Source organism: Phalaenopsis equestris, unplaced genomic scaffold, assembly GCF_001263595.1.
Source record: "Phalaenopsis equestris unplaced genomic scaffold, ASM126359v1 Scaffold000114, whole genome shotgun sequence".
Taxonomy (NCBI): Eukaryota; Viridiplantae; Streptophyta; class Magnoliopsida; order Asparagales; family Orchidaceae; genus Phalaenopsis; species Phalaenopsis equestris.
Genome location: NW_018164556.1, coordinates 1339713 through 1356286, shown reverse-complemented (window position 1 = coordinate 1356286; position 16574 = coordinate 1339713). Strand labels below are relative to the sequence as shown.

General features: G+C 30.9%; 2 protein-coding genes across 2 annotated transcripts in view; one reads left to right on the top strand and one right to left on the bottom strand.

The window, feature by feature from the left end:
- The window catches only part of LOC110020988, a 20730-nt gene extending 19310 nt beyond the window's left edge, over positions 1-1420 (top strand). Inside the window, exon 4 of the mRNA XM_020719299.1 lies at positions 538-1420. Within this exon, the coding sequence (XP_020574958.1) occupies positions 538-1206 (669 nt within the window). The 3' untranslated portion in view covers positions 1207-1420. The remainder of the gene's footprint in view (positions 1-537) is intronic.
- An 11743-nt stretch (positions 1421-13163) lies between these two features.
- Positions 13164-14229, bottom strand: LOC110021016 (probable membrane-associated kinase regulator 6). Its single transcript, XM_020719336.1, has one exon. The coding sequence runs from the start codon at positions 14117-14119 to the stop codon at positions 13472-13474; it is 648 nt and encodes a 215-aa protein (XP_020574995.1). The 5' UTR covers positions 14120-14229; the 3' UTR covers positions 13164-13471.
- Between the last annotated feature and the right edge of the window lie 2345 nt (positions 14230-16574).

Here is a 16574-nt window from a genome sequence, read left to right as displayed (position 1 = left end):
TATATATATATATTATTTTTGATGAATGGTATTTTTAAAAAATCTAATTGTATACAAGGCTACAAAGATTTATGATCAATTAAAAGTATTAATTAAGAAAATAGAATAAAAATTATTAAATTAGATTCAAATGATGTTTTAAATCTTGCCCCAATCCTTAACATTTTTTGGCTACGTGATTAGGGTGATTAAAACGACTCTTTGTTCGTGAACGGCTCGTGTTGTGTGGCTCCCCGCCCGCCCCGCCCACCCACACACACTCACACCTCATCTGAGACACCCCTACTTTTAAGAAAACTTTGGCTGCAATTCCGTCTAAGATTTTTCTGCTAATTGAAATAGGCTCTTTTGGTGCTTGTAACTTAAAGGACCCCAACTGGATTCATTTACTCAATTTTTAGCATTGTGAAGAATTTCTCTATTCACTAGAGCTACTTTTTTTAAATCTGACAAACCAAACTACAGAGAAATTTAAATGAAACTTAAAAACGCTAGCAAAAGCTGAACCTGAAAAAAAGAAAATGTATTGTTATGCAGGTAATGCTTCTATGGACCGCTTCCTTCTGGTTCGTAGGATCTTGGATAGTCCCATTCTTAGGACATGCAGCTGGTTTCAGCAAGGAGTCTCTAAGCCACAGAGGTCAGGCCCTATACAGCCTTCTCACCGATATAGCAGAAGGCCTCGCCGGCATCACAATTCTCCATGCCTGCCTCGCCAGATTTCGCCCCCTACCACCCGGTTGGTTCTGCTTCACCTTAAGAGGTTCCTGGCACCTAGACGTTGGCTTAGGCTGTCTCCTCTTCCCAATTGTTAACTTCCTGTCACAGATTAACATCAACCTTGTTCCAGTTCCAACCTCCCCACCTGTAGGCGTCTCGAGCGTTGAACAATCGATCATTGCTCGCGACCCGGTGGCCATGGCTTTGTATGCAGTGGTTGTCTCAGTTTGTGCGCCTGTGTGGGAGGAGATTGTGTTCCGTGGCTTTCTTCTCCCATCATTGACCAGATACATGCCACTCTGGTGTGCTGTTGTGGCGAGCGCAGTTGCTTTTGCCTTGGCACATTTTAATGGCCAGAGATTGTTGCCATTGGTGTTCCTTGGGATGGTAATGGGTGCTGTTTTTGCCAGATCTAGGAATTTACTGGCTTCAATGGTTTTGCATAGTCTGTGGAATGGTTTTGTTTTTTTGGATCTTATGAAATGATAGCGTTGTGCTTGAAATCAGTGTCAAACTTGTGCGTTTTAGGATAAGCTGCATGCGGCCTGCGTTTAGTGTAAAAAACACAAACGCGATAGACATCGTTTTCAAAAACACTCAAACCAAGTGGTTATATGGCATTTTCAAAAACACCGCCGCACTTATAAGCTGCCCCAAACAGACCCTAAATCATATTTATGCAAATTTTGCTTTGTTTATATTGTTAAATATTGTGTTCCTTGATCGATTGCTTCACAAATGTTTGAAATTCTCTGTTTCACCTTAATTTTTCTTATCTAAAAGTTGTTTCAGTTGGGCTCGGAAGTAGGGTTGTAAACAAGCCGAGCCTCAGCGAGCTCATATTGGGCTTGTGTTGGGCTCGTTTTCGAAATTGCTCGTGAATAATGTGTTCGTGTTCGGCTCGAAAAACTTATTCATGTTTCTGTTTGGCTCATGTTCGGCTCGAAACTAGCTCGTTAGAATATAAAACTATTATAATAATTAATTTGTTATATAAAATTAAAATAATGTTTTTTCTAAAAAAATTGTTTGTATGAAAGTAAATTAATTATAATTTATAATATTTAATTTATGAGTATTTATTATGTATGTATATATTTATTTATTTATTTACGAGCAAATTTAATTAAAACACATGCGAACAAACTTTTGTTCGTGTTCGACCGGTTTATATTTCAAGCTTAAAAATTTGTTCGTGTTCGGCTCGTTAGGCTTAACGAACGAGACGAAGACAAGCTGCTCGTGAATTGAAGAGAGTTTTACTTAATTTTAATCACTCATCTCAAAATTAAAACTAGCAGCAGCACACAGTTTCATAATACGCTGTTTAATTCATCCATGGATTCCTCTTTCATCTTGATTTCGACTTCATGAGAATAGTATCAAAACAGGTACCAAACATATATGTAAGCATAAAATAATTAAATTTAAGACAATGCCTTTCTTAATTTCGCTGTCAGCAGTCATTATGATGGGGATGTGTGATTGCTATAAAATAACACATACATACCCCATAATTCATACATATTTACTTGTGTACCACCTAAACTTCTTTATTCATACATACAACCCTCAAATCTTTAACATCACTAATTGAAATACCATTTCATGAGCGGATGTATGACGACAAAGTGTTGTAGATGTAAATATCAAATTGTAGGAAGCAGATATGTAAATACATAAGAATTGTGGTATGAATGTTATGGAATATTTTTTTTTTTTTGGAAGTATGAGAGTATTATATATAAACAATTTGCTATATGTTTTAAATTTTGAATATGAGCTTTTCTCTTTTGTACATTTAAGAAGATGGGCAATGGAAAATTTAAGATCTTGTATATTCGATGCACGAGTTTGTGGTTAAATTCAATCAAATTTTCCAAAAACAATTAGAGTATTATCTTCGATAACTTCGAATCTGAATGCACAAATACCAAATTGCAGAACCGAGCTAATTTTCCGAAATGGCCGAATTGCCGATCACCAAAAAGGTCGAACCAAGCCCCTGACGTGCTGGCGATTGACTAGATCCGTTTGGGGCAGCTTGTGCGTTTCAGGATAAACTGCTTATCCTGAATTGTAGGAAGAAGATTTCGTATTTATGGTTTTTGTTTAATTATGAGTGATTTAGTCTTTTGGCTTTATTTACTTCTATGCCCTGATTCTCCTCTATAAAAAGAGGCTTTAGCGCTTATGAGAGATTATGGTGAGGAAGTGTTGAGTTGTAAGCCCAAGCCGTATTTTCTTTCTCTCATCCGGAGCTGGTGGATTCTCCCTCATCATGGACTTAATCGAACCGATTTAATGCCGAATCGCGTAAATCTTTATATTTGATTATTGTTGTGTGAATTTCTACTCCTCCGCATTGTTTTCGCATTACAGAAAAACAAGTTAGGTCGCGTATTATCAAGCTATACACATAATCGGATCTAATCTGTTGTCTCGTATCATAGCGAGTTTGCCTAATTTTCGGGTTAATTATCCTTGGGCCTTTCGTGAGTGGACCATCAATTATTTTAGTTTGGCAGATCTACATGAATATCACTCAATTCCTATGCATTTACATATCTAACAAGTTAAGCTTCAATTTTTACGTACATATCACCTTACATATACATGAAAAGGTGTACTTCACTTATTAAAAATTAAAATGATGTTATTTTTGATATGATATGAAAGATTTAGGTGGTATATATGTAAAAAGTAAAGTATAGGTGTTGCATATGTAAATGCATAAGAATTGTGTGGTATGAATGTAATGCCATTATTTATTAATGTGAAAGCTGTCAAGGGCTGAGTTATGAGAGTTAACCATACATGTACCATATGTAAGCATAAGTAATTAAGGTTAAGTTAATGCCCCTTTTTCCTTTCATGAGCAGTCATTATGATGGGAATGTGTGATTTTTTACAAAATAACACCGCATCATAGGACTCGACCATTATCCTCTTTTTCTTAAATTAATTATTTTCTAAATCACACAAATAAAGAGTCAATTACATAAATGCCCCATAATTCTTATGTAATTTCATTTCTAAGTCTAGGCAAATTATATGATGTGATAATAACTGATCAACATGAATAGAGTGTTGGAGGATGACTAAAAGGTGTGAAGCCAACTGTACATAACCCGAACCTAAGCTTGCACGGTTGTGCTGTGAATTCGGACAATTGCGGTCCAAGTATTTTCAAGCTTCACCAGTTGAAGGATGAGTCATTATATTAGCACTAACATATAAAAATAAAAACTAGGCTCATTCCTAAATTAGCGCATCTACAAGGGGATATAAATGAGCAGGAAATTTAAATAACAAGACAAGGCACCGGAGATTAGATCCCATGTCTTGGCTACAAAAAAGAAATGACAAAGCTATACACAAAATTAGGATCATAGATAGTTATGATAATATTTTTAATCACACCTATTAACTTTAAAGTCAATATATTTACATAGATACCACTTAATTCCACCAATATATATATATATATATATATATAGATATGCATGGAGCCTACAAAAATTTATGTGAAAGAATACATGGCGGGCAGTAAAATATAAAAAAATTTGGCATAAATCACTTTTTTTTTTTGGGAAGATTGACGTGGATACCAATTAATTCCAATATATTTACAAATATAACATATATGTTAGGTATGACTCATATACCAAGAAATTTGGAGTATCTTGAAATGGAGAGGTGTGTCTCCTGGAATGAAAATGAGTCTCTTGGTGTGAAGAAGTGTGTCTCTTGGATTGGTGGGTTGGGGGGAGTCAGAGTAAATTTATCTGTGAGTTTTATCTATAAATGATGTGTAACCTATGAATATGTAACTCCTCTGAAATAATGAATCCGTCGCTCTGCTCCTGAGGATGTAGACATCTTTGCCAAACCTCGTTAAATCTCTGTGTTCTTCTGATGTGTTCTTCTGATTTGCGTCGATTGTGTGTTTTCTTCGCCCTAAATATCACAACAATATATACATGAGAAGGCATGTCTCATTTTAAAACTAAAAAATAGTGATATATTCTTGTGATATGAAAGTATTAGGGGCGGTAAAAATGTAAAAAATCCGTCGCTCTGCTCCTGAGGATGTAGGCATCTTTGCCGAACCTTGTTAAAGCTCTGTGTGTTCTTCTGATTTGCGTCGATTATGTGTTTCTCGCCCTAAATTTCACAACAATAGATACATGAGAATGTGTGTCCCATTTTAAAAGTAAAAAATAGTGATATATTATTGTGGTATGAAAGTATTAGGGGCGGTAAAAATGTAAAAAATAAAGTTTTTTTGTTCTATGAATGTAAATAGATATCAATTGGGTGGCATGTAAGTAAATGCCCGGTTCTTATGAGACGTGCAGATTAAGTAAGTTCCAGGTTGGTTCTGATGATTTTTAATAAGCGGTTCTCTTACAAAATAGAAAGTTATAAAAGGCCTTGCGTGATATTATGCAAGCATATTTTAGGGAATCTGTTCATTAAGGAATTAACAAATGGTTTGGTGATGGAACGGGAATGGACGTTTTGTAGCCTCTGCTGGCCTCAGGTTGCATGCCGAAGAAGTTTTATAAACTAGGCTTTTTCTCTATGACAATTGGAACATTGAGATTAAATTAGTATTTTAATCACCTTTTTAGTAATAATTATGAAAATGTTTAATGACAAATAATATGTCTTGCCAGGAAGATTAGTCAGAACATTATGGCATTCTATTCTCCATCTTAAGAGGATGGGTTGATTTGCTTCACTTGTTAGGAAAAAAATGTAATGTATTTGTGGTTTTTCAAAAGTAGATCTTTAGTGATATGAAATTACATTTTTTATTTTTACTTTTATATTTCAAATTCTACTTTTTGAAGATGGTGGGTTAAATAAGAAAACAACTCATGCTATCTTCAAGAGTAGATCTTTAGTGATATGAAATTACATTTTTTTTTTAACTTTTATATTTCAAATTCTAATTTTTGAAGATGGTGGGTTAAATAAGAAAACAACTCATGCTATTCCTTTTAAATGCACATTCTTGATGGGAAACTTTGTGGATGTTATTGTTGATCCAACCTCATTCTAAATTGGATGGAGGTTATAATGTTGGCAAATAGGCAACACCAAAGGGGCTCATGTGGAGCTTCCAACTCTCCTAGAGATTTGTGGTGCAAGATCTAGGCTATTAATATTCTTTTGAGAATCATTTATGGCGTCTAAATAGAACTAATTTGAAGCAGATGAGAGAATTGATGTATGTCTAATTATGTTAGGAGTTGTATTAGGCTTGATGTTGTGCATGGAGTGCGAGTTATAAGTGTATATTAGACAAATTAATTAAAAAAAGGATAATGATAAGTTGCTATGTGTCTCTTTACTTATCTAAGGCACATCATTGATATGGAGTTTTATTTCGAAAGAGATAGTAGAATTCATATCTATAAGTTTTTGCACATGTTGGCTTGGGGTTTGAAGTTGATACTGCTAGAAGAGGCATGGTTATGTACTATTAATAGCTGTAACACTCTTTCAACAACTCAATCTATCTCAAGAATTTCTTGGATGAATTGGAAGAAATATAAGAGAGCATTGCTTTCTTTACGATATTCGCATTTTATTTTGAAAGAAATGACGTCAATGCATGGAACAAACAAATTTGTTTAAAATTTATTTTATTTTATAATTATTGTAGGATATAAAATGGCATTAAAGCATTTTATAAGCTTTGAAAAGTGTCACTTGCACCATTGTAAGATGGGAATGATATTATTCTATAGGTAGTTTAATATAGTTTGAAATGCCAATGCCCAGAAATTTTACCAACTTATAAAGATTTTTATTTCTTTGTTTTCATGCTTTCTCATTGGGTTAAGCACCCAAGATTAATTACATGTGAGGGAATACTTTTGATTAATAGTAAATAAACTAGATTTCTTATAATTATAGGTTTTGTTCATAGAAAAGAAAAGGTCATCAACTCTTATACTAAGTGGCATTTTGCTATAGAAGATTACAATTTACCTAATCAAGGTCGTGTGATTCCATCATCTTGGGTAGGCCATAGGTTCCAATCTATTTATTTAGTGATAATACTTAATCATAGTATATAAAGGATATTTATAATAATTATGATCTTGGGTCTTCTAAAGTGATCTTATAAATAAAGGGTAGAGGCCAATAGAGTACATAATTTAAAACCAACTTAGACAAAAAAAGAGTCTATGACTTTATGCATCAAGCATGTTTAGCTTGTTATTTAGAAAAATATTAGATATTATCATATTATAATAAAGTATTTTTTTGCCAAATAGAGTTTATCATAATTATATTATAAATGAGACATTTTTTGTGTTAACAAAAAATTTAATGGATATTTATCATGTCTTTACTACTATAACATTTTAAGCTAGTTTATTTCGATAATATCTAATGTGATTTTAGCTCCTATATGTGCTTGAGTGAAATTTGTTCTACCAACCACATTTAACTTAATGTAGAAGATAGTTTTTTACTCTAAGCATATATTAATCTGTATTTTTATAATTTTTAACATTTTATATCCAACATTTTTTTATAGAGCCATAAATTAATGATACATCTTAATGATATTTATATGAATATAAGGATAGAAAATAGAGTGCATATTATTTTTTTTTATACTTTAAATGAGGATTGGGTTAAGAAATCTAAAAGTAAGAGACTGTCATTTTTTTTTTGCACAACTCTTTAAATATTTACCATTAAGCTGATACAAGATTTATTAAGCATATTGAGCTTAACTATTTTAATTTGTTTCACTTAAATGTTGATAGTTTGTGGATAGGCATTACTTCATAAAGGTATGTAAATTTAATTTGAGTGCTATGTGGTATTTATAGGTACAATGATGTTGGGGTTAAACCAATCCATGCAATGTGACTTAATAAAATTACTTCTTTGAATTGTCATAACCTCAAGGCCGAGATATTTTGAATGGATTATGAGTATAGTATTATGCTTTTATATTTCTATGCATGATTAATATGATTGAATAAAGCAAGTCTTACTCCTATTTTGCTCAACTACGGATTTTTATTTTGGGTTTTAATCTTATTAGAGAAATTGAAAGAAGAGTTGATGGATATGTTGCTCTCTTAAAAAAGACATCTAATATGTTCTAGAATATTTGTACTTGTCATGGGAACATTAACATACTGTGGGGTATCCATCATATCTACCACATCAAAGGGGAAATGAAAATGTTGATTGGGGAGATAGTATAGTCCTATCATGGAATGATAATTTGATCTCATTTAGGTGGGGTTAGGATCCGAAAATCTTAAGAAATGATATTGGGTGAGGATTAACTTAAGCTATGTTCGGGATCACTTTCTGTTTTCTTTTTTTTTCTTTTTTTTTTTTTTGAAAACAAAAAGTAAAAAACAAATCTAAAAGTAGTGTTTGTTTATTCCATGTTCGGGATCACTTTCTGTTTTCTTTTCTTTTTTTTTTTTTTTTTTTTTTTTTTTGAAAACAAAAAATAAAAAACAAATCTAAAAGTAGTGTTTGTTTATTCATTTTTTATTTTTTTAAATTTTATTGTCAAAACATCAAAAACATGAAAATTGTGTTTTTGCTCTTTTACAAGTATGTTTTTCGGGCATTACTTGTGCGAGGCTTGGCCGCCTGCTGCGGCCGTCCGCCTTTTTTGTAGCCTGCCCGCCCACATGTAATGTTTTGTGCTGGGTAGAACAAGAAAGATGTCGTATACATCATGGGCGACATAACTTAATACTAGAACGCACATGAACCCAATCATTTTATTAAAAAAAGTATAATTTTTTTCTTAAGAATAGAAAATACTCAATCAAACATGGTTTATATTTTTTATTTTCTTAAAAAATATAAATTATAATAGTACCAAACACATTTTTTAATAACATAAAATAGAAAATAAAACAAAAACAAAAAAAAAAACAAAAAAAAAACTAAAACCAAAAAACAAAAATAAAAAACAAAAAGTGATCCCAGACAAACCCTTAACCTTGTCTCATAGAATAGTTTAACTTTATCCTGAATGAAAATTTTGGGATTGGAATGCTTTTTTCTATATTAATATTTATAAAGCCTTTTGGATTCAAAAAGGGAATTATTTTGACCTCTCACTAGAGTTTTAGTTTATCTTATCTTAAATAATTTAAGGTTTGAATATTTCAATGAAAAAAATAGCATTATTTTTAGTACAACTCATACATTATCAACTCTTTTTAACATGTTATGGTTTAGAGTTTGATCAATGCAATTAAATGTAGTTCTAATTTATATATAGGAAGAACCTTGGCTAGAAATTAAATTTCAAATTTATATTCAATTCATATCTAATAAGAGCATCAAATTTGAGTGTTCAGCTTTGAAGGCACCCTTATTACTCACTTAGTGAATATAAAGTTAACAAAACTCAACCCTATGTCTAGCCCAAACCCAATCTAAGTTCCAATTAAATTTTAAAAATCTAACACTTGGATTCTTCTTTTTTTTTTTAATTAGATCTAAATGAGTTCACTTAAACCAATGGTGATGATTAAATCTAACCTAAGGTTCTATTTGACTAATGTAAAAGTTAGTTGGTTAAGTCAAATACAAAAAGGATAAGTCCAAATCTAATGAAATCAATAATTATAGTTATATCAATAAATTAATCAGAAACTATGTTAACTAACTCAAAATTTAACCTAAAACCATCATAGTTAGTTTTACCTTAAGTCAAATATGACTTATATGATAAATTTTATAAGCACATGGAGCTCATGGAGCTCATGGAAGTTAATCCTTTTTCCTTATCCCAAACTTGATCTCCATCACCTCTTAGTTTCGTTGGACCTCAACACTATGGATCTATAATAAGAGCCTTATCCTATAAAAATAATAATTCATATATTATGTTAAGCTCTCATTAGTACCTGTAACTTGCAATTGCACATAAAAACACTTGAAAAAAATAAAAATGGGGTACAAATAGTAGAGTAAAATGCAAAAAAAAATGTATAAAAATATAACACACATTTTAAATACATACACACATTACAAAAAAGATTTTAAAATTAAATGTCATAATTACATGACTTATTTTGATCATGATATTCTCGCATGCATGGTAAAAAAAATAGAGTTTTAGTTAAGAGTAAGAATATTCTGAATAAAATATAAAATTCTAGATTTTCTCCTTATAGATTAATTTGAATCTATTGACATCATTATTTTAGAAAGAAAAAAAATATATAGATTTGTGATTATTTATTATTATTCAAGATAAACTTGATTTGTTAACAAATAAGCATGATGCATTTGGGGAATCAAAAATATATATATAACATATTCAAAGAGGATAATGTTATTTACTTTTTAAGATTTAGCAAACTATGATGGAAAATTTAAAATAAATTTGTTTAAGAATATCAAAATAAAATTAGAATCAAATAAACTTTAACACCAAGTATTATTCAATAAAATGGAGTTGTAGGAAAAAAAATGAATATTGATGGTATTTGTTTGGTCATTGCTTGATGAATATATGATAACAATATATTTTAATTAGAAATATTAAATATTGCATATTAATTAATCAATAGAATTAATAAGTCCAATCCTTAAAAAAATAGCTTATGTAATCTTTGGAGAAAAGAAACCTTAAATTTATCATTTATATGTATTTGAAAGTCAGTATTATATTTTTTTTTTAATTGAAAGAATCATTGCAAAAAATTGGCTGGTAAATTTGATAAAGAAACATTTATAGGTTATTTAAATTTTTAAAAAGCTTATATATTTTTTAAACATTAATAGCAGAAGATTCAATTTGTAATCTTTGATCAGAATTTAGTTTACCTTCTAGATGTAATATAAAAGAAAACATATATGGAAAGAATTAAATTATCATTTTGGAAGAAAAAAAAAATAATGACTCATTAACAAAAGAATAAAATTTCTCTATTTCATTCTAATGACTTAACTGTAAGTGATCTGTCTTAATGAAGAATCTTGATCAGAGCAAATATTTCTTAGGTTTTAAATCATTCAACTTTTTTGTTTGAGATTATGCCCAAATTAATTAATGAAGCTCTTGAGAATAATATATAGATCATAGCAATGCAAGACGGTTATTTTGAAATGATACTTGAAGTTAGTTTCAAGATTTTAAGATCAAAATATAATTAGAACAAAGTTGATATTTAGGAATAAGTTGCACACATGAATTCACAAGTAGAAGGTATATATTTTGAGGAACCTTTTGCATATATAACAATACAAAATTAAATTAGAAATCTCATTGACCAAGATATTCTTATGGAAGAATCCCAAAATATTGAAAAAATAAATTATCTTGACCATATATTTGTTAAAGAAAGTATTATACAATCTAAAATAAGCTCTTAAAGCTTAGTACAATCAATTGGGTAAAATATTTATTAATTATGATTTTATAAAAGGAAAAGTAGATGCAACTATCTTTAATAAAACTATAAATGATAGTATAATTATTATTTAAATATATAAAAAATATTTATATTTTAAAATATAAATTTGAATCTTTATATTGGGTTATCATCAACTATGTTAAAAGAATTAAAATCGTATAAAAAAGAATTTTCATTTTTTTTAAGGATTTTAGTAAAGTAGCATGAGAATGACACTTTTGTTTATAAAACCTAATACACTGATAGACTAGTTGAAAGGTTTGAGATGAAAACCTTCAACCTAGTAATGTCCTAATGAAACAAACTATAAAATTTGATCATGATAAATCAATCAAGTTAATTGATAAGAAAAATTTATAGAAGTTCAACAAGTTCACCATTATACATTACTACTAGAAAATATATCTAATATTATCTTTATATATGTACTTCTTCTCACTTTTGAAGACAATCTGATAAAATCTCATATTTTAGAAATCAAATGTATATTTTATTATTTGATATGCACAACTAGTTTAAGATTATCTTATCCTAAATATTCTATGAATGTTAACTTAGTAGCTTAATTTGATCCTAATTATATTATTTCTGACTTTATTTAAATCCCATCTCACGAATAAGTTATTTAGTAATACCATCACTTGTATCTTAGTTCTCTTTGAAGCAAAACTTTTCGTTTCAGCTATAGAGATTAGTAGTATGGCTTAAGGCAGTTATGTTACCTAAATATAATAACTAAGGCACAATTAGAAGATTAAAAAATTAAGTTAGAATATACTTTAATTCAGTATGATAATATTGATGCCACCAACTTCATAAAGTATTTAATTTAATACTTACAGACCAAACACATTTAGATTAGATCTCATCTTATTAAAGATGTTGTATTCAAGGGAGTTGCAAACATATAGTTATTTAACTAAAGGATATTTAAATATAGAATTCATCATTAGCATTGCTTTTTGAACTATATAAGTGCTTTTCAATAGCATGAAATAAATATAAATTTCATGCTATTGCTTAATTATGAAATCACTTAGTATAAACAATTATAACATTTAAATATGTAATTATTGTCATCAAATTAAATTCATTCACATCATGAGCTCATAAGATCAATAATGATCTTCTACTTTTTCCAGAATAAGGAGTAGATAGTTTCTATTCAATTAAACGAGCTTAGTATTAGAGTACTTTTGTAGTAGAGACAAGGTTTGGCTACAACAACACCATCTTTTCCTCATTATTTATATGAAATGCAATTTTTATATGTATCTCCTTTGTAGCTTAATGAATTATTGGACCATAATATAGTTATGGACATATGTAGATCTCATCAAACCACATAAATTATGTGCCCATATTTGTGTTTTTGTGATTTCTTGCCTTTGTGCTGCTACCTGATTTTGTTGTCTATGCTTGTCATTTTTTGAATTGAACAAAACAGGGTTGCTTTCCTTGACAAGGCAAAATGTCACCACAGTTTTGTTTTTTCCTGCTTGTTTCAATTTAATATTGCAAGAAGGAATATGGTTAAAAGCATAGCAAGATTTTCATACATATCACTCAATTCTTATGTATTTACATATCTAAAACCTAAACTAAACTTCTTACATACAAGCGGCCTTATCCATGCATGAAAAAGGCCTATTTTATTTTTCAGAAGTTAAAAAGATGACATTTTTTATGTGAGATGAAAGATTTGGGAGGTATAGTTAATGTAAAAAAGTAAAGTTTAGGTGTTAGTTTGCAAACAATGTAAAATGAAGACATCTACACGAAATCACGCTTAGTAAATATATTATGGACGAGATCTGATCATTTTTTGGTGAATGAATAAATTCAAAAATTTCAAAGGGGTTATTTGTAAGCATGACCTCAGCTAAAATTTTCCAAGCACTAATAACGGCCTAATCATTTACCCAAGCATATCACACTGTTTACTGAACATTGAAATAAAATTCTAAAAAAGTAATAATAATGACAATTATAATTTACATCCATACCTCCATTCAAATAGAAAGTACATCAAAAGAGTGAAAGGCTCCTCTTAATTATTTAAACCATTTATATATATGACTAAACAAACATGAAGAGCTCTTTCTCTCCTTCTCCTTCCCATTAACAGCTAAAACCTACAACTGCTTTCTGCAGCTCTAAAACAAACCTAAAGAAAACCACAAAGTAACAAAAAAAAAACGGCTACAATTTTCCTTTTCTTCACTAACATCCCACCCCTGTTTTCTTCAAATCCTCAGAGAAACAAGTGGATGGACCAATAAAAAACACAAATTTGAACCACAACTCCCCTTTCAATCAGACTTAGCAATAGATTTCTTGCAATGGAGGACTGCATCCTGAATAGGACTCTCAGATGCCACGTCGAAAACCCGACTCCCTCGCCGCCGCTCGAAGCTCATCCTCGAAGGACTTCCCGTCGAATTATCGAAACTCCTTGGCGTCTTCCAAGAGTTCTTCTTCATCTTCCTAACCTTCTTATACAAAGGAATAAGAAAATTCAAGTATTTCATTAACATCTTCACTGGAGACTTGGTGCTTTCCCTGGACAAAGGTTTGCCGCAGCTTCTCATTGCAATGAAATCAGAGGAATTAAGTGATGGTGATGAGTTTGTTGAGACTGAATCATCTTTGCTCTTCAAAGTATTTACAAGGTGCAATGGAAGAAGATGCCCGTTGAAGAAAATTTGATCAGCATGAACCACAAGTGAGGCGGCGGGGGTGGCGGCGACGTCGCCGCAGTTGGGATGACTGAAATCAAAATCGGTCGAATTGGTCCACCGCAACGAGAAGAAATTTGGGTCCATGTCGATAAAGGAGCTTTCGTCGAGCCCGTCGAAAGAGCGGCGGAGGCTCTCTTCGAGGAAGCCGAGAGAGTGCTTCGTGTTGCTAAGCCAGCTGAGGGAGAAGCTATCGTTGGATATCTGCTGTGTGGTTTCCATGTGAGCGCCTTGCTGGTGTGTTAATGGTGTGGTGGGGATGGAGAGTTTGCTCTGTGGTTGAAGATGAAAGAAGAATGAGGAGAAGAGAAGGGAGGTGGGAAAGATAATATAGCCAGTTCTGGAGGGAAGAAGACAACTACGTAGAATCAACGGGGTTTAATTGTATGGAAAAAATTACCATTTTGCCCTTACACACTTTTAAAGCCATTATTTATTGGATAAAATAGGGGTTTTTAGCGGAGTAGCACATTACTTGTGGATTTTACACCCCAAATCTTATTATTACGAAATTCACATTTGTGTTAACGTCGAACCTCGGAAATCTCCACCACACACTATGTCGAGCAGAGATCGCCAGACAAGTTGAAGGTGTCGATGGAGGTGCGAGTTTAATGATATTATAGTTTGGGGTGTGAAATAGACTAGCTACAAAGCTTTTTCTATTTCAAAAATTTCTTATAAAAGTCAAGTGCAGTAGTTTAGGACAAGTTGAAGGTGCCGATAGAGGTGCGAGTTTAATAATATTATAGTTTGGGTTGTGAAATAGACTAACTACAAAGCTTTTTTATCCCAAAAATTTCTTATAAAAGTCAAGTGCAGTAGTTTATGTTAAATTGATAAACAAGATAGAAGTAGTTACTGGTAAGGTATAAACTTGAAGGATTATTTACATAGATACCACTTAATACCTTTGTATTTGCATATATTACACCTAAACTTCAATTTTTTAATATATGTCATGTTACCTTTAAATGAAATTGTGTAATTCACTTTTAAAAGTCATCTAATGATATATTTTTGGATGTGCCATCTAAGATTGGGTGATATAAATGTAAGAAAGTAAAATTTAGATACTGAATATGTAAATACATAGAAACTGGGCGGTATGTATGTAAGTGCCCCGATTTAAAAACCAGATTCAAGCATGATTGGGTGGTAACATGTGTATTTACTGCAAGCTACGAAAAATTTAAGGGTAAATCTGGGGTTCATTATATAAAACATGCTTTCAAGACTGTAAAATTTTGTAATTTAGCCATTGATCTCAGGCATTTGGTCAATATATATAACAATGAAAGAAACAAAAAAAATAAGGGTTGGTTATCTTTAGATTATTTTAATCTCTAATTCATTGATCAATCGGTTAGAAATGACCTGCTAATTACCAATCTGATGTGAGAAACCCTTTTTTTTTTATTTAAGAACAAAAATTATTGCAACTCTCAACAACTATAAATAAAAATTTAGCAAATTAATTAATGGACATTTACATACATACCGTCCAATTTTTATGTATTTATATATCAACATCTAAACTTTTAATTTTTTTGCATTTGTACACTTTAATTAGTTTCGCATCACATCTAAACTATCATCATGTTAACTTTTCAGAAGTGAAATAAACTTTTTTCTTCATGATATACATATGATCTCAAATTGGTCTGATATTTTTAGTGCATCACTCAAGGCTTCTTATATACAAATGGACTCAAATGAATCTAACACCTTGGTGGATCACTCATAGCTTTTATATACAAATGAGTTCAATTAGTCTAACATCTTTAGTGGATCATTCTTGAATTCTTACATATAAAAGACCTTAAATTAGTTTAACATCCTTGGTGGATCACTCATGGCCTCTTATATACAAATGATCTCAAATCGGTCTAAAAGTCTTTCTAGATCAACCCTAGCTTCGTATTCAAGACCATATGACTCTGCTTAGAAGCCTTTGAATCCCTTCCTTTGATTCAGCCTTTAAGTCGTTTGAGTTAGACAACCCATAGTGACCTTATGAATGCAATAAATTTAAACATGTTTAACAATCTATAACACACTTGTTGGTTGAAATCATGTATTTTAATTCTTCATCTCACGTTAATTTGAACATTAATATTATGATTTATATATACAAATACCTATATAACTTAAGAATTTCTTATTAAAAAGCGTCATAAAGCTAAATCGCTCACATCTACTAATCATATTATACAAACTAAATATTAGCAAATCATGAACCATCATCTAGACTACATGCGAAATGAATTTATAATACATAAGCATATTGCGGCAAAATGTTTATTTTTTCCCTTTTTCCTGCTCTAGGGCGGCAATGACGGAGATTCCTTTGACATCTGCTCCTGCGCCCTCCTCTGAATTAGACGTATTCAAATAAAAAATAGCCGCAGCCTACATTGAAAAGATGACATTTTAGTTAGCTGAAAGTAACACAAAGTAAAAGTAATTAATGTTACTATCAAGATGCAGCATTATGCTTTTATAAAAGATACATACATACATACATACATACATACATATATACACATATAATTGTCTCATTACTAGATATTAATATGAAGAGGCTTTACTAATCAGTCACTAGCCATTTTATAGTCGTATGAAGAGAATTTAAAGGAGATTTTTATGTGGATATGAATATGATATATTTTATGAT